At 37.8% G+C, this 18433-nt stretch overlaps 1 protein-coding gene across 1 annotated transcript; it reads left to right on the forward strand.

Annotated features, from left to right (window-relative positions):
• The first annotated feature begins 4026 nt into the window (after positions 1–4026).
• Positions 4027–17959, forward strand: LOC129769144 (protein unc-119 homolog). The gene is made up of 3 exons (XM_055771225.1): positions 4027–4663; positions 4735–4907; positions 15579–17959. Exons 1-3 carry the CDS (start codon positions 4215–4217, stop codon positions 15689–15691), a joined length of 735 nt encoding a protein of 244 aa, XP_055627200.1. The 5' UTR covers positions 4027–4214; the 3' UTR covers positions 15692–17959.
• The last annotated feature ends 474 nt before the right edge of the window (positions 17960–18433 follow it).

Genomic DNA, 18433 nt, shown 5'->3' on the forward strand with positions numbered 1-18433 from the left:
AAAAAATAACTCATTTTTAACAAAAATGACAAAAATTTTCAAAAAAGAAAAAAATTGATAAAAATCCACGTGGACAAAATAAGAGGGGTATAGGAAATGTCCACGCTTGTCCACGCAGGAGGAAGGGGGTGTTTGAAATCGTGCTTTTTCTGTCCACGTGGTTTGTGGACAGCCCCTGAAATTTGTGAATTAACCCTTTGCGGTCGGAAAATTTTACTTGAAAAAGCACTTATATATAACTTTATGAGATTATATGAAGAATATATATAATTCGTGAGATTATGAAAGATGAACAAGATTTATTTATTTTTATGTAAACTGCAGATAAGTATTTACCAAACATTGTGTTTTGATGTGTCGTTTCCATATAAATATTATATGCTATAAATCGTATGGTATCTTCCGAAACAGTCCCCAAAATGCAGTTAAGGCCCAGCAAACATAAAATCGTATAATTTTGCACGTGCCATGTCTTACAAGAAATCCGAGTTAATCATAATCGCATATAGTATCAATCAAAGTATGTATCGTGTATATTTGAAATCGCATAAAATGTAAAAACTCGATTTTATATACCATTATCAAATTAAGTCGCAATTCGGTATAATAAACATCAATTTCATGATGTATATTGTCGTAAAATATATTTAATCCGCATCATATGCGTATATTACGCTGATGCAGTTTATGTGTCGTATAAGCGTATAATTTAAATCGATTCAGTACTGTAGTAAATCGTGTTGCATACTGAAGAAAATCATGAAACAGTAAATCATATTAGATCCTAATAAAGAACATATTACATCACATTGAAATGTCAATAAAATGCTGATGCACTCGAAAGTTTTAACTGCTGTTGAATTAAATTTCAGATAGCCGCGCGGTATAGCTGGTGGATGATAATCTAGATGACTGGAGTTCGAACCCACATCGCAGCAGTTTTCACCAAACATCAATCTGTGCCATTTTAAACATTCATATTCCACTCCCAACATAAGTCAATCAAACAATTATTTTTTCTACGAACATAACTACTCATATATAAAAATGGCGGTTCGTGAGGCTATAATAAACATTTCACGAAAATATTTTGCGCCATTTGTTTTTTTCTATGTCTGTAATAAATCGTATATGAGTAGGCAAAAGTAGTATTTGGTGCTTTGAAAATTCATGAATATATTCATATTAGATCGCAATTCAATTCAACATAATCGCTATTATAGCCGGTCAAAGTTGCATATTCATCCAAACAAATTCGGTATGCACTTGCCATGTATGTATATGGCCTCCACTTTTGCATGCATATGCCAGTTAGGCGCATTATATGCCAACCAAATTTTAGGGCATATGATGTTATATATATGCTTGTTATGCGATTCAATGTTTGCTGGGGAGTTCAAACCCACATCGGAGCAGTTTTCACCAAACCAATTTTCAATCAATCTGTGTCATTTTAAACATTCATATTCCACTCCCGACATAAGTCAATCAATCAATTATTATTTCTACGAACATAAATACTCATATATAAAAATGGCGATTCGTGCGGTTATAATAAACATTTCACGAAAATATTTTGCGCCATTTGTTTTTTTCTATGTCTGTAATAAATCGTATATGAGTATGGCAAAAGTCGTATTTGGTGCTTTGACAATTCATGAATATTAGATCGCAATTCAATTTCAACATAATCGCTATCATAGCCGGTCAAAGTTGCATATTCATCCAAACAAATTCGGTAAGCATTTGCCATGTATGTATATGGCCTCCACTTTTGCATGCATATGCCAGTTAGGCCCATTATATGGCAACCAAATTTTAGGGCATATGATGTTATATAGTACAAAGTAGTGTACAAAATTAGTATAATTTCTTGCTGTGGTGGCTGAGAGCAGACAAACGACCACAAAGGGTTAAAACCTGAGAGAGAGGAGCCAGCTGAATGACAGATAGTTTGTTTTCTTCTTATTCTTTTTACGCATTCTCATCAAGAAAATTCCAATCTGACAATTTCAATCAAGCAAGTTGTTGTCATTCATTTACGAGAAAAGTATTCAAACTTGACGTGAACCTTTGTTTGTGAGGACATTTGTGCGTTTTTATCCCCGATTTGATTTTTGACGTAGGACTGCGTCTAACAGAAGTATATGGGGGGTAAAAAATTTGAACACTGATCATGTAGGAAATAATAAAAGATGTACCAGGTAAGCCCACATCATGGCTGCCAGCAACATCGGCCCATTCAAACAAGTTTTTTTCACTTTGATAATTTCGATATAGTTGTCCTAACGAATTATTTCGATGATTTCTAAAACAATAAGAAAACAAATAAGAAGCAAACTGATTTTTATGATTTGTTTGTCGGAGGAGATCTTGTGTGAATCATTTGTGACTTTTTCCGATCGTTCGTTCAGTTTTCGCGAATTCTTTCATTCTTTCATTCTTTTACTGGTTCCAGGTTGACCTATTGCTGTAAGCTCAATGAATCGATTTTTGCAATGTGGGCGATGATTGTATATGATGCAATTTGAATATGCAGCGTATGTGGAATATATTAAATAAGTGCTAATCTTCCAATGAAAAGAGTTAACATTGATTTCTCTCTGGTGCATTTTGAGGGGATTTTGTTTATGTCCGATGGAAATAATAATAGGTTGACTAAAACGGATGCTGTGTCTGCATTTTTAACAGGTAGTGATCACGATTCGGATGAAGATGAGAATTATCCTACCAGTCTCTCGTCATATTTACCATGCTATTCCTGCCCATCACTGATGGACCATTCATATACAAATTCTAAATTTGACATGCATGTAGCTTATCAAGGCAATAGTATCACTGAAGATCCAATTGAATTGACCGATAGTGAAGGTGAACCAATTAGTCTTGTCCAAAAAACTAAAAGGGTCAAGATTATTTCTCCCTTTTATGTGTGATATAATTTGTATACAATTTCCCATAGACAACATATCTGTCGCTTCCAATCAGTCTACATAAATGTTGCGCTCACTCTGCCCTCCCTCACAACACCCACTTCCCGTTTGTGACATTGATGAGTAAACATTGTTTGTGCGAGTGTCGAGCAGGAATGAATTGTCTTTCTCAAGATACATTGTAATATTACGTTGATCGCGTTTATCGGAGAAAATACAAAAAAAAATGTATTCGACCGCAATATTTGATAAACTCTCTCTGAAAAGAACTGGATTTGATTTGCTGAAAACACTATCTGGTTTTCTCTCGTGTTGTGCGTTATGTGTGGCGATGGTATTTTTTTTCGAAGCTGCTGCAGACTTCTATGGCTTCGGCGTTTTCGGCTTGCATGCAGTGTTTTTTAAGGATTTGTTTGACTTTTTCTTCGGGCAGCCACACCAGCAGTAGCAGCAGCTTTCTTCGTACTGGTCGCCTCCTTCACAGCAGCAATTTTTTTTTTGCAGCAGTAACTAAATTATAATTGAGTGGATTTCCGAGCTGGCACCTGCTTATATACAGATTTTTGTGATTTCAATAGCTTGCTTTCGAAACAATTTTTAGCTATTGAAACAAGTTTTTGGATCAATAAGTAACACACTTATAACGCGTAGACATTTTATATTTCGAATGAAGCGGTTATCATACCATTTCTTTCAATCGGCGAAGCGGTTTTATTGCTCAAAATCCTGTTTCTCCAATGTAACACTCTCGTTTTTGAAGCTTTGAACTTATATTTCAGTATACAAATGAAAGATGTAGTCCGACGTCAAAATTATTTTTACACAAAATGTCTTGCCAAAAAATTTCATGTTGAAATTTTCTACATATTTCAATACTTCCCCTTGGTTCATCGTGACTGGTTCGCGTTGACATAAGAGTGATCACAACAAACGTGAGCTGGCTCCTCTCTCTCAGGTTAAAACATGATAATGATCATGGGCGGTTCTATTGAAAATAACATGGACATTTTCAATCGAATATGAAATCACATTTTTAGGGTGCCGGCTCTGCACTCTGCGGCGGCGTTTCATTCATCACCAAGCAAAGGTGAAAAAATAAACATAAAATTGACGTTTCATCCCTACATTTGAGGACACGCGTGAAAAAGGACACTGAATGTTTTAATTGAAAATAAATGAGATTGGCATTGTAATAATATTAATTTCGATCGGTTTTCCTTCAACTTCAGTGTATAACGAATAGAAACCACATACGTGTACGTTTGTTAGTAGAATCAAAAGATGAGCATTATTGGCAAGAAATTGTCCTCGATATCTACTAATCCTGGAACTGCTCCTAGCGACAGTTCTGGGAATACATCTAGCTCTGCTGGTAACCCATCGCCACCGAAAATAATCACGCCCGAATATGTACTCAAACTAAACAAGATAACCGACGATTATCTTTGTTCTCCGGATGCCAATATTTATGAAATCGATTTTACTCGCTTCAAAATTCGTGACTTGGAAAGTGGAACAGTTCTATTTGAAATAGCTAAACCGTCCGCGAGTGAGCCATTCCAGAATTCCAATTCTTGTTCGGGACCAACCGAGGGAATCAATAGTAGCAATGTGGCTGGCAGCGAAGAACATCCTGTCGAAGAGGAAGAGATTCTGGAACCGAACGCTGGACGTTATGTACGATACCAATTTACACCGCAATTCCTCAAGCTGAAAACTGTCGGAGCAACGTATGTTATAAACTGAAGGATGGTTTGTTTTCACTAGCCAAATAATTTTGAATTCTTTGTTTTCTTTACAGCGTTGAGTTTACGGTTGGTAGCAAATGTGTGAAAAATTTTAGGATGATCGAAAGACACTTTTATCAGGACCGATTGCTGAAATCGTTTGACTTCGAGTTTGGTTATTGCATTCCTTACTCAAAAAATACCTGTGAGCACATCTACGAATTTCCAACTATTCCACCGGATCTAGGCAAGTAGATAAAATATTTGATAGCATACCGATAACATACATTCTCATCAGGCAGCTGAAGGTTAATGGTGTTCAAAATGTTCATCGCTTCTAATTGATATTCTTAATAGGGTATTCCAGTTCTGTCGGCTTAGCAGTGAGAATGTAATGGACAATGGTACAAACTCGATTTCGTACGCCACCATGCAGATTTAGTCTGAGCTTGAGCTTAGGTAGACTGTACACTTCGTTGTTAATCTCCGTGATTAACTTGAACCAGTGAAATTGCACAAAGAACACACTTAATGACCCTTGGGGGTAGTAAATCATTCTCATTGTGCCGGTTTCGGTGATTCGAACTGTATATTGTTAGTAACGTTGCCGGCCAGGTCCACGTCCTTACAGTCACCAGAGGAAGGAATGTTAGTATGACATTTGCGACTAGAAGGGTCGCCTCTATAGCGTAGTTCCCTTGCGATTATCATGGAATGAATAATTTCTAGTGGGAATGTGTAAGAAAAATCAGAATTCACTGTAGTAAGTGGTGTGGTTCATCGTGCGTAGATATTTTCCTGACCTGATAAGGTTACTGAGAGAACTCCTTTGAAAACTCTCGAACTATATATTTTTGCTCATCACTCGTATTATGTTTCAAAATTTATTGGCTAGCTGAGAAGGTCGCCGAGAAATACCTTCAATATTTCCCGAATAGATGACATCTTTTTCGACCTGAGAAAGTCACAGAGGAACTTCCTGGCTTAGAGGATTATCCATTTCTTTGCATAATAACAAACTCATATTCGTATAGAACATATTTGAAATGTCAACTCGATTTTTATTGCAACTGCCTTTAGCCGTTTCTAGAGAGTTTTCGGGACTAATACTCGCATTAATCAAGTTTTTAAAGTTGGTTTAGGATACTTGCCTTGGTTTCTTTCGGAAGATTCTGGTGAAGTATTGATAGCTTTTGAGCAATTATAAATGTGCGAATGTGCTACGTGCGAATTTTATGTGCCTTGTGCTTTAGATCATTGTGTTGGTCCTCTGAGTCCTTGATTGAATAAAAACTGTTGTGGCAGTCAGAAACAAACTGTGTTGTTGCAACTATCTCGGAGCCGTATCATGTTTATTTTTACTTTATTTTAATTCAACAAATCAACATATATACAGAATCCCAAATGGCCCAACGGTCTTCTGGTTGGCCTATCTGGCGTTACTTTATTTCCAACTATTTTGTTTGTGTAATAATAACGAAAACCTAAGAATTCATCACCTATTTTTTCTGACGTAGGACTACCTCTTTCAGTAATGGTGCAAAATCAGAAAACAGCATGATATAGCAATATCAAATGCTGCGTTTCTTCTATGGACAATGTGGATAGAGAAAACACTGCAATTCAAAAACCCGACCGTTTTCAATTTATTGAGTGTAAACAAACTATTCGCGATATCACTGCATTCTTGATTCATGGCTAGCGACCAGGCGGTAGCGAATGGTCTTTTTCAAGGCCGAGAATTTGGTTTAATTTTCCAAATGGGCGTTTTTTCAAGTCTAGAGGCGATTGAACTGAAAATTTTATAACTCAAACCATACTCATCGTTATTCATGTCACAGTTTCGCTCCAGCTAGCAGACAGCAGCCTCTCTCAAGGCCCATTTATACGTTGCTAGTAGCTGACTTGACAATGAGCAGCTACTGACCCGGTGGACTCGCTTGACAATTGGTTGACTCGCCTTGTCCGTTCACACAGTGTGAGCTGCTGGCGAGAAACTAGATACTACGGCACGGGTTTACCAGGGATGCCAGGCGACTTTTCAAATGTCCATCAAATAGTCAGAAACAGCAATCAGGTCCGAATTTGTCAAATGATTGGTCCAAAATCGACTTCTTTATTGGCAGTTTTCATCTTAGGTTTTCAGTTGAATGTATCATCACACAATTTTATAGCAAAACAAACGCTGATCGTGTTTAAAAATACATACTTTGTGCTGAATTTCTTTGAACTGAAGGTACTATCCGAAAAAGCAGAAAGAGAAAAGGATTCGGGCCAGGAATTAGATGCAAAGAAAAGGAGCAACAAATACAATATTGAAGGAACTCTACGATGAGGATCCCCGAGATTACAGAGCAGTGTTGATAATAACACCTGAACAAGTGAAAAAACTGTTGGATTTAATTGCTCCACGAATACAACGCCAAGATACAGTCATGAGGGATGCTGTACCTGCAAGAGTTAAATTAGAAATGACATTGATGTGCCTTTGTTTTGGAATATCGTTGGGATTGTTGTCGATATTTTTTAGAATCTCGAAAACATCCATAGCTCAGATAATTCCGAAAGGATGTGATGTTATAAATGGTAGTCTAAAAGATTTTTTTTTAATTTTATTTATTTTGTGAAATGAAAATGATAGTCGATTTGCAGGTGCAATAAATACGCTTCAAAAATTTTAATAATGAATGAAAATGTACTTTTTTAAATCGAATATGTATTCTGTTTCTTAGAACAATACTTTTTTTTGTAAGTTGTGATCTGATAATGATTCTATATTAGAGATTCTCAAGAAAACTATCTCAAAAAGAAAGCGTGCCCCGCCAGCGTGCAAAACGAAATAACAATTATTTCGTTTAGAAACTATGAGGGTTTTATTTGTTTTTCCAATAATTTTGAAGTCTATAAATATCTTCACATATTTTCAAATATCTTAAAAATAGAGACATTTCATTACATTTGGCATCACTGATTCGAACGCTAAATTCTGTTTTTGACGTTGTGAAGCATGCAAGTGCGAGTAAATTCAAAAAACTTTGAAGTAGCTCGCACGCCGGATCACACATGACAATAACTGGCATGATGTGTTCACACGGTGTGAGTAGCTGCACTGCAGTAACTGACTAGACCGACTCGTATGCTTACTCGCACCGTCTGAACCCGGCTTCAGTACTGAGGCTGGCACAGCTCTTTTGCTCGATACAAATAAAGAATGGAAGACATATATTGCACGCAGTGGTGCAATTTTGTTCGGAGGAGGCACCGCGTCGATTTTCATGCCGTCTGGTGGAGAGCGCTTCGGTATTTTTGCGAAGAGGGAGAGGATGCAACCATACACATCCGCCTCTTTGCCATATAAACGAAGTGATATGATACACATTTTCGACAGATAAAAGGTGTATGAGTGATGTTTACTAATTCTTGACCCAAAAACTTGTTTCCACAGTTAAGGCAGGTTTAGAGTTCCCGTGAACGTGAACATGAACAGGTGGTGAAAAGGTACGATTATTTCACAGTGTACAACACGGTGTGTATTTCACAGGTTACAACATTGCAAACAAACATCTCAAAAAATCGTGGTGAATAGAATGTTTTTGTTCACGTTCATATTAAAAGTTTGCCAGTAAACGTGAAGTGAATAAACATCGATCTTCAATAAAGTAATTCGGATAAAATATACAGTTGCCCACGAATCAACCCGAATCAATAAAGTTTTTCAACCCATGCAGAGATCCGACAATAAAACTGCATCCATATGTAAATTTTCACTGAAAACTCGAGAGCTGCATAACATATCCTTTTACAGTTCACAGTGAAATAATTTTCAGAATGTCTTGGGACATTCGAACGTGAACATGTACGGGGAAATATGTTGACGTCTATATTCACCACTGTTTTCACGTTCACGTTCACCAAAGTCGGCGAACTATGGTGAATTCACCAACATCTCGATTCCAAGGTGGAAATTCAGAATCGTAGTGAAATGTTGAATTAATTCAATTTTTATCGATATGAATTGTGTTTGAATATTTTTTCCACTAGAAAATGTTTCTTCCTATCGTTACAAGATGTTTTCCTCGCGTTTTATATATGGACTGATGAATTATTAACAAAAAAGAGTTTGTTCATGTTCACGTTCACGAGAACTCCAAACCGGCTAAAACTGCTTTGAAAACTATTGAAATTACAAAAATCTAGCAATCTTGGTGAATTACAAAAATCTATAAATATGCTTAAAAGTCCATGGAAGTCAATGGGTCAGCGTTTGATGCATATCAGTTTTCGGGACTAATACTCGTATTAATCAAGTGTTTTCAAAGTGGGTTTAGGGTACTTGCCTTGGTTTCATTCGGAAGATTTTGGTGGAGTATCGATAGCTTTTGAGTAGTTATAAATGTGCGAATGTGCTATGTGCGAACTTTATGTGCCTTGTGCTTTGTATCATTGTGTTGGTTATTGAACCCTTTGAGTCCTTGATTGAATAAAGCCGTGGGAGCACTATAAATATTGTGCTCATTGGCACCTCAGTTTCTATTTTGCTTCCGTGTTGAACGGACATGTAAAATATTTCACCTTCGAATGCATTCTGAAAATATGCACGAAGTAAGTACAGATCAAAGTTTGTAAAGCTAAACACGTCAAGCAAGCTTCAGCAGAACAATGGTATAATTGACATCACAAATCATCAATTTCCGCATTCTTTCGGTAGCATCTGGAATGACCTTGATGGGTGCTCGATCAATTCGACGACTGCCCCACTTGGTGAGCATATCTGTCACGTTATACTTCGTTGGCACCCAACGCCATTCGTCGATCTTCGTCTCTTGGAGTATTTCGCCGATCCTTAAGGCCGCAAATGGTTTATACTTCCGCTGATCGGATCGGATCCACGAAAGCACATTTTGCGAGTCGGTCCAGAGCGTGCGTTTCATTACCTTCAGCTCGTGGTTACCTTCAACTGAATTCAGCAATATCGCTCCTAGCACTGCACTCATTAGTTCCATACGAGGGATTGACATCAGCTTCAGCGGGGCCACCTTTGTTCTTGCCATCACCAGCGAGCACCGGATACCATCGTTGGTTACGATTCGGAGAAAAGCAACTGCACCATACGCCTGTTCGCTGGCATCGACGAATACATGAAGCTGTAAGTCTTTGTAGGCCTTCGGAGAAGCACCTTGCAGATAACAACGCGGGAGTTTTACTTATTCAATCATAGGAAGTCTCGATATCCACTGGGACCAACGTGTGCAGCTTTTGTCGTCGTTCTTCTGATCCCAATCACAACCAGTACGCCACAGATAGTGTAAAACGATCTTGCCATGGATTGTGAAGGGAGATAGGAATCCGAGCGGGTCGAAAAGGCTCATTAAGCATCGGAGAGCAATCCGCTTTGTCTATCGCTGATCGTTGATAAGGTACGATAGCAATTCCTTCCGAAAGTTGGTCAAAAAAGTAAAAACATCCTCTTGGGGACACCATATAATCCCAAGAACACGTTCCGTTGTATTGAGTGGATGTAGGTGAGCTGCCCCAAAGGTTCCCACATCCATAACGTACACGTCCGGCTTACACGAAAGGTCTGTTCTGAAGAAGAAACGCAATACGTGTTTATCAGCTTTCCGAATCCGATATTGGTGGAACAGTTCGCGTATGTCCGCTTTGAAAGCCACCGGTCGACTGCTGAATAATGGCTGGCAGCGATGTTAAAAGATCCGGTCCAGAAAGCAGCATGGAATTTAACGACGTTCCATTCACTTGAGCCGACGCGTCTAAGACCAAACGTATCTTGCCGTCAACTGATGCTCATGCTGCTTCGTTTGCTATTCTTTGATTTTTCGGCATACATCCTGTTCCAATTCTTGATTCCAAAGCGCCATCGGATGGATATTGTTAAGTCCGAGCAGAATCTTCGGCTCCTCTTCTTCTTGGTTAGCCGTGTACAGTCCCTGAAGGTGCGGTCATTGACCGATAATCTCTCTAAAATTCACGCGCTGTCTCGGAAGATGCTGATTCTTCACCGTACGGGCTTCGTTCAAGGCCAATCGTTGACCCGTTGTATCGCCTGACGCTTGCAATGATAAGCACACGGAACCCAGTTCTCGACGGACGATATTATCTGTCCACTGAAGCGTTAATGGCTGCGGCTCTCCGCTAGCTTTCAGCTCATCGAAGAGGCTTTCTTCAATAAGCGTCATAGACGAACCTTCGTCCAAGTAAGCGGAATTATATAAATCGTTGATTGTAGTAGAATATGATCGGTATAATCCTGAAGATCACCGAGCGTTGCTCTGTGGTGTGAGCGTGATGTTGTGCTGTGGCCGGAGGTGCTGCCTGCCTCGGAGTTGAGTTGGTAGTTGCATTACGGTGCACCAACGGATGATGATGTTCACGACAGTTTCCTATATTGCAGGTTATTTTAAATTTACACCAACCATCGTGCTCGTTTAGACACCGTTCGCACAGCTTGTACTGCTCCTTCCATTTCAATCGCTCCGCAACAGTCATACTCCTGAAGACGTCGCGGTTCCTGACTCGATGTCCATCTTTCTTGCAGACTTGACAAGCAAGTTGAGGTTTCATGGCTGGACTACTAGGGTCGCTGTGTGCTTGGACGAATCCTTTCTCCATTGACCTTGGCCCGTCTTCCTTGGCAGATGCTGTTCCTTTTGGATCGAAGACTAAAATCACCTCAGTGGCCTCCGCTACGGAACTGGATGTGAAATCCGCAAATGTCCGAAGAGTTACTCGGTCGGTCAATCATCGACACCCACCCACTCGCACACACTCGCGCTTCGTTGCGTTGTGTTGGAAGTTTCTCGACTAGTTCCTGTATTAGGATCGGGTTCACCAAGTGATCTTGTATGCTAGCTGCTTCCAAATGGTCACATAATTCTTGAACCGCCATCCCGAAAGGAATAAAAGTTTCTAATCGATCGCTTCTTGGAGCATCCGCCTCCCGGACCTTATTTAGAAGCGCGTGAAACTGAATGAAACTGCTCGGGTCTGCCGTACAACATCCGGAGCATCCCTGGTAGGCTCCGACCCGTCACAAGAATTGCTCGTCGACGTTGACAATACTTCCTCATTTCTCCGACTTCCATCCCTATAGGATTCTTGCTTACCGAATTGACGGTTGACCTGTTGGTACTGGAGTTGTCTCGGCTGGCGCGTATTCCGCTTGAGCGTTTGGTTCTCGTACACTTTCAGGACCTGGTCTACGCTTTCGTTGAGAATCCCCTGTTTCGTACCCGGATCGACATGGTGGATGAGCCAATCGTGCACTTTTTCCCGGTTATCGTTTTCGGAAAAATCATCCAAATATTTTCCTCCGACTGCGCCGTCATCGCTTCCTATTTCTTCCAAAACCAATTGGTGGCGGTCACGCTGATACTCTTCTTGTAGAGTGCGCTGCTTTCGCTGAAATTCGATTTCTTCTGCCAGCTGCTTCTCTAGCATCTCCTTCTCTTCAGCCAGTCGCCTCTCCTCCAGCTCCTTTTCCTGGTGAAATCGTTTTTACGCTATCAACTGCTCAATTTCCAACTTCCTCTCGCGGATTAGCTTTTCCGCCTCTAGCTGTTTCTCCTTCATCGCCAATTCCTCTTCCATCCGACGCATCTCAAGCTCCATAACAGTGGAACGTTTGCTGACTTTTGAAACAAGCGATTTGTCACCGCCCCCTTGACGATGACAGAGAGCCACGAACTGAGGTAAGGGTTTCGGAACAGTTCCGGTCTCGGATTTGCTACCGGATATTGTCCCCTTTTTCTCCCTCTTCGCGGCACATTCCGAGCATCGAAAATCACGATGTTCCACACCGGGTGATTCATTCACGCAAGCGAAATGGAACCATGTCTCGCAGCCGTCGCAGGCAACCATCTGTTCGTTGTTCGGGCCATTACATAAGCGGCAGCTTCCCATCGCAAAGGGAGGTTATGTAAATCTTTTGAGAAATGTTGAGAATTAAAACACCTTTTGTAGTAATTCAGTTTGAATCTGCTCAAACTGGAAGAGTATGAATTTATTTTTAGATTGAGGATGTAAGGGTACATGTTTTTTGTACTACATACAGATTTAGTTTTTTACTCCTACTACGATAAATGTGCCTGGATTGTAAATTGCCTCTCCCTAAATTTTTCGCTGCGTAGGTAAGGTTGGTAAGTATCAGAAGATATGACAAAAATAGTCAAATTCTACTCACATACGGTTTTAGAAATCACACGTAAACTAAAATCGTGTTCTACTTGTTAAATATCTGTTTAAATAATAATCACTCAATCAATAACTAGACTCTTCTAAAAACTCAGACGAAGTGAAATCGGCCATGATTCTGGTGATTTCGGAGAAGTGAAATACCTGTGAGTGCTTATTGATGATCGGCTGAACTTCAACAGCCACGTCGACTAAGTTTATGAAAAGACTATGAAAGCACAGTACTGTCATAGAGTGGGAGACTAGAATCATGCTCAAAAATTCTGGCCACGAGGAAAGAGGCACATTTTGGTTGTCGTTCCTCGTCGTTACTACGATACAGGTGTCCAGAAAGTATTGAAAGTTGAACTGGATTTGTGATAACGCTTAAGAAACATAATACGATCAATTCAAATTCTTTTCTCTTATGGTTTTCTTAGAGCATTCATCTCTTCGAAAAAATAGTAGTTGATAATTGAAATGTAGATCCAGCATACGAAAAGTCCTTAAAATGAATCAAGGCTCTGGAATAAAAATGGGACGCATTTAAAGAAAAAGGAGCCAGATTAAGGGTCATTAAAAAGTGCTTCTTTTTTCGTGTTATTTTTCCCCCCTGTTGGGTGTGAACCACTGCGTCCATTCGTGTTATTTACTCCATCTCGTCACATATGCTCCTATTCCTGCTGAACATTTTTGTTCAGCGTTATTTTAACAAGACAGGTTTTCTGTGTAAATTCATTTGCGATAGTTAATGAAATAATTAAGCACGGGCTATTATTTTAAATAAAAACCTGAATAAATCCACATATCCTACTGAAACTAAATCTGAATCTTACTGAAAATAATGAGTATAATAATGAGTACAATGAGTATATATTATTGCTAAATTTTCATTTACAGTGGAACCACGATTATCCGCGAGCGAATGATCCGTGGTGCGGATTATTCGCGACAGCGAGTTCCATAGTAAATCTATAGGCCTTTGTCAGTGAGGGATAGGCTCATGCACTTTCACATTTGGTCGTGGCTTTCACATTATCTAACCACTGGTGTATACGACCTTATAGATGAATGTTCAATGATATCTGTATTGATAAAAGATAGTTTTCGTGCTGAAATTTTTTTTTTCGTGTTTGAACCTCAATTTTAGTTCTTTATTGCGTTCTCTGCGATTTTCGTTATTCGTGGTGAGCTAGCCAGACTATTCCGCGGATAATCGGGGTTCTACTGTATTCTGATTGTGCAGACATGCTGATGAGATTTGATTTAAGTAACTTAGTTACTTGATTTGACTTATATTGAATTGATTGTAGAATTTCGATTGCATATAAGAGTCGCATTATGGATTTTTGGTTCAACTCAGGAACTGATCATATACGGGACATCTTCGAAATATGTTTGGATGTGATCAATGACGTACTGATCAGTTATTCTAATAAATGAAACCTTTTGGGTGCTGAGAGTAAGTAGAGATGGGGTGGATCTGATACGTATCAGCTCTTTATAAGACCGTGGAAACTAGGCAAGCTATCGACTCAAACTTCAGAGAACATAATCCTTACATGAGGAAGAACACATTTTTATCTCTGATAAAACAAACTATTGAAACGGTAGAAAAAAATTTGGTTATGCAAAAATTAAAACAATTTTTCTAGTGTATTTGAATTTTTCATCAAATAGACCATTTATTTCATTGAAAAAACTGCATGATCTCACACAGTAGATCCTAAATACTACACTTACAGTGAAAAACTTATCAACTTGATGCATTCTAAACTTGTTCTAAAATCGCGGTTTTGTTACATAAAAACGACTCCCAAATTAATATCGTATAAAATGGAGTATTGCCAGATACCTTTACAAGTTTTTGATCAAGTTAAATATTGAAATAATATTCCGAGAGCAGCGAAAAACAAATTTTTTGTTGGTGGAAATAAAGTTACCACGGCCTTATAAAGGGTTAAAGCGCTTCAGGTCCCAGGTGCATATATTCCAGAAACAATCCCGTCCATGGCCAATTTTTTGTCACATGAGGAACCTGGAAACAATAAAGTAAAAATATTTTCACAATTCCGATTTCAAAAATCTATTTTTAACTAACGACACAATATTATTGAATTATCATTTTTGAGAGTCGGGAACGGCGTGAATTAATGCGGGAAAAAGTCGAGAAAAACGCGAGAATTCAAAAATTGAAATTGAGTGGCCACCCTGAGTCTGTTTCATAGCCACGATGGCGGAGTATCTGCCTGCTCCGGAACGCGAAAGTGCGGAAGAAACAGGCTGATGGAGCTTTCAAAACCTCTTAAAAAAGAGGAAACTAAATCAGAAATATTGCCTTATTTTGTCTGATCATAGTATTTGTTATCGTCTACATAGAAGTCTCATGATAGTGGTATTTATGATCGCCTGTGGATCCGGAGAAAAAACTGAAAAGCTTCGAAATTTACACAGATTTTGCAGTTACCATGTGTAACAACGTTTCAGCAAAAGTTTGGAAGAAACTTTTAGCTACTATATGGTCATTTATTTCAGCATTCCTAATTATCAACAAACTATATTGAATCAAATGGTGGGATAGAGCGTTAGTAATTGATTTCTGAACATTTTGAATACCATTTTTGACCTGAGAAGCCACTAGTTTGTCCTGATGAAAATTGATAACATATCAATTGTGATAAATGTTTAAACTTATTTATTTTAAATCGTTTCTAACAAAACATTCCAGTGAACGAGATGATTATGAACCCATTCGATACACGTTCTGATAGTTTTTACTTCGTCGACAACTGTTTGGTGATGCATAACAAAGCAGACTACGCATATAATGGCGGAATGTGAGTTTAAGAACGCGCCGATAGATGTTTGTTTTATGGATTTATGTTTTGTATACTTTCGTGAATTACAACCATAAAAGGATTATTGAAGAAGGCGAACAAAGAATACGTTAAGGTTAAGAACACAACTAGGGAAACACGTTCACAATTTTAAAGTGTGCAAAAATCGTATCATTAAAAAAACTTTTCGTATTAGGGAGAGGAGATACACAAATAAGTAAAAATGATATATAATTTCCCATAGATGATATCAAATAATGATTGTTTTTATAAAGCTAGTTAAAAAGCAGAAAGCTCACTTATTTAATGAATGTTTATGAACTTTTATACCACAAAAGCGCAACCGATCAGTACCAAAAGCAATGGAAATTGTTGAACAGATAATTAAGATTTTTTGTGCCCACTCTAACGACACAGTTTTGTTCCAGAACTTTGAAGCACGTACAAGACATGACACATAAGAATGTACATACATATATAGCGGATGTGAAAAAATGTGGTTCATGGCATTGATGAAATTTTTCATTTCCAGTGGATCGAACGAGGCGAGTAATAGTGTTCAAAAAAAAAAGCAAAGATATAATTCTAATGACAAAGTGGAATGTGACATAGAAACTCATTATCGTAAGCAGTATATAACAAGCTCTTTGGCAATACAAAGCAGTGTAAATTTTTTTCTAACATTGAGTCGCATTGGATGGTATACTTCATACGTTCGAATATGTATCTATCACAATTTACTTCGATACTGAGGATTGAATCGAATCAGTATAAATCATCAATTGAATTAAAAAAATACGATCATACAGTCATGTCACGTTTCAGCTATGTCAAATATTGAAAAAAAAGTTCTATTTTCACTTCAAGTGCTGTGTGGCGCTCTTTACATCTAAATAAGTCTCTAGAAGCAGATTAGATAATGAACTACATGCAGGTCTTAGCACTAAAAACTGAGAAATCCAATAGATGTTAAAAGGCTATTAACTGAACCTTATTCAAAGCTTAAGTGTGGGTGGTTGTCCATAAGAACACTAGCAAATAACAGGTATACTACAAAACCAAATGCACGTTTACATAATTACTTCACCAGTTCAATGCATTTCGTTCGATGATGGAGGTTGAGTAGATTTTTTTTTCTTTCTATATTACAGTGACATTCAACACATTTTGGCTGGTTCGTCACTTTTACTTCCATTTTTGGTTTTTAGTTTGAGAGGTATGGATGTTACCACTACGCTAGTTCGTCTCCACTTGAGTAGAAATTTGATTTTATCATTCCACAGATTTCTTATTTCGACATCGCAAATTAATAAATTATGTACTCACTATCATACATTATTTATTCATACACTACCAAATTACATGTTCTCGTCCCAGCTTGATTGTGGGTGTTCTTTTGGAAACGAGTTTAGCATTGCTGTAGTGGGAACTATCTAGCCGCGGAGCCGGACTGTTTTTTATCATTACCACATTATTGTATGTTGTTTGATTGGTCCAAATATTGTACTTAAGTTCACGTTTAAATGAGATAACCGTCTTTTTCCATGAAACTTTGAATTAAATCCCAACGAACATTTCACATTGTAAGAGGCTTGATTTGAACGCTCTAATGAATTTAATTTGGACGGATTCGGACTTTTTTTTAAAGCCATCAGTTATTCATAGTATTGTTTAATCGATCTCACATAGATCTCATATTTTAGTCCATTAGACCCTCGATAGACAAAAAGTAGATCTTCTAAATAAAAGAAGCGTTTGTTACACTACTATATAGATATAAGAAAATGTTAGAAAAATGTAAAACATTGTTTAGATGTGCAGCACATAACACATAAGCAGTAATAACGAATGTACACCATTGAAAATGAAGAGAACAAAAAATGCAGAAACATAGTTTAGTGAAAATATACTTTTTGACCAACAAAACAAAACCGTTGATAAAAACGAATAATAGACCGCCCAAAAGATATACAATAAAATAGCTACTTGAAATGATTAACATTATGCTGATGAAGTGAAGAGCAGAACATTAAACCTTAAACATTCAATCCGGTTATTCAAATTACAATATCAACTGAAAATACAGGAATACTTTTACGTAAAAATCAATTCAAATTGTAACTGCGAGCAAAAAATGAATCTATTACTAGTCAACGTGAGAATAGCATGTAGAGGATTTCGTTTGTTCTTAGTGCGAATATTATTTGTAAATTTTATATGCAGATAATAATATTTTGAAGAATAAAAGCTATCAAATGTTCGATGTAAACTATTTACTTGATTTACTTACTTATAACTCCAATTGCATTATTAGCTTTACTGCGGTTGCTATCCGAATCACAAAACTTGAGCAGGCAAGAGAAACCCATCATCTTGTCGAAGCTCTCTGCGAGACTCGAATGAATGAGACAATTCACTCGATATTCGCACACAATTTAGTCGAAGTCAAAATCCAGATATCCGATCAAAATATTATGTTTGACAAAGTTGTTGAAAAATCAATTAACTATTTAGGAAAAATAACATTTTGAATGCACTGTCGAAAAATTTTACTCAAAAATTTAATTTAATATTGAAATCTCAAAATACAGCCCCCTTCCCTCCGATATTTGTTTTGTATGAAGCAATTCCACCCCAAATCAGCAGGCTACTGACCCGAGCCTCTCCTTTTTTTGAAACTAGTTATTTATGATGGAAACTATCTAAAATCACAATTTTCATTCTAATATGACCAATTTAAATTATG

Source organism: Toxorhynchites rutilus, chromosome 2 (genome assembly GCF_029784135.1).
Source record: "Toxorhynchites rutilus septentrionalis strain SRP chromosome 2, ASM2978413v1, whole genome shotgun sequence".
Taxonomy (NCBI): Eukaryota; Metazoa; Arthropoda; class Insecta; order Diptera; family Culicidae; genus Toxorhynchites; species Toxorhynchites rutilus.

Excerpts from the sequence above, each read along its gene's own strand:
- LOC129769144 (XM_055771225.1), top strand. The coding sequence starts at position 4,215 with ATGAGCATTATTGGCAAGAAATTGTCCTCGATATCTACTAATCCTGGA. Across the intron at positions 4,664-4,734 it reads CTGAAAACTGTCGGAGCAAC|CGTTGAGTTTACGGTTGGTA; the intron begins GTATGTTATAAA and ends TTTTCTTTACAG. Across the intron at positions 4,908-15,578 it reads AACTATTCCACCGGATCTAG|TGAACGAGATGATTATGAAC; the intron begins GCAAGTAGATAA and ends AAAACATTCCAG.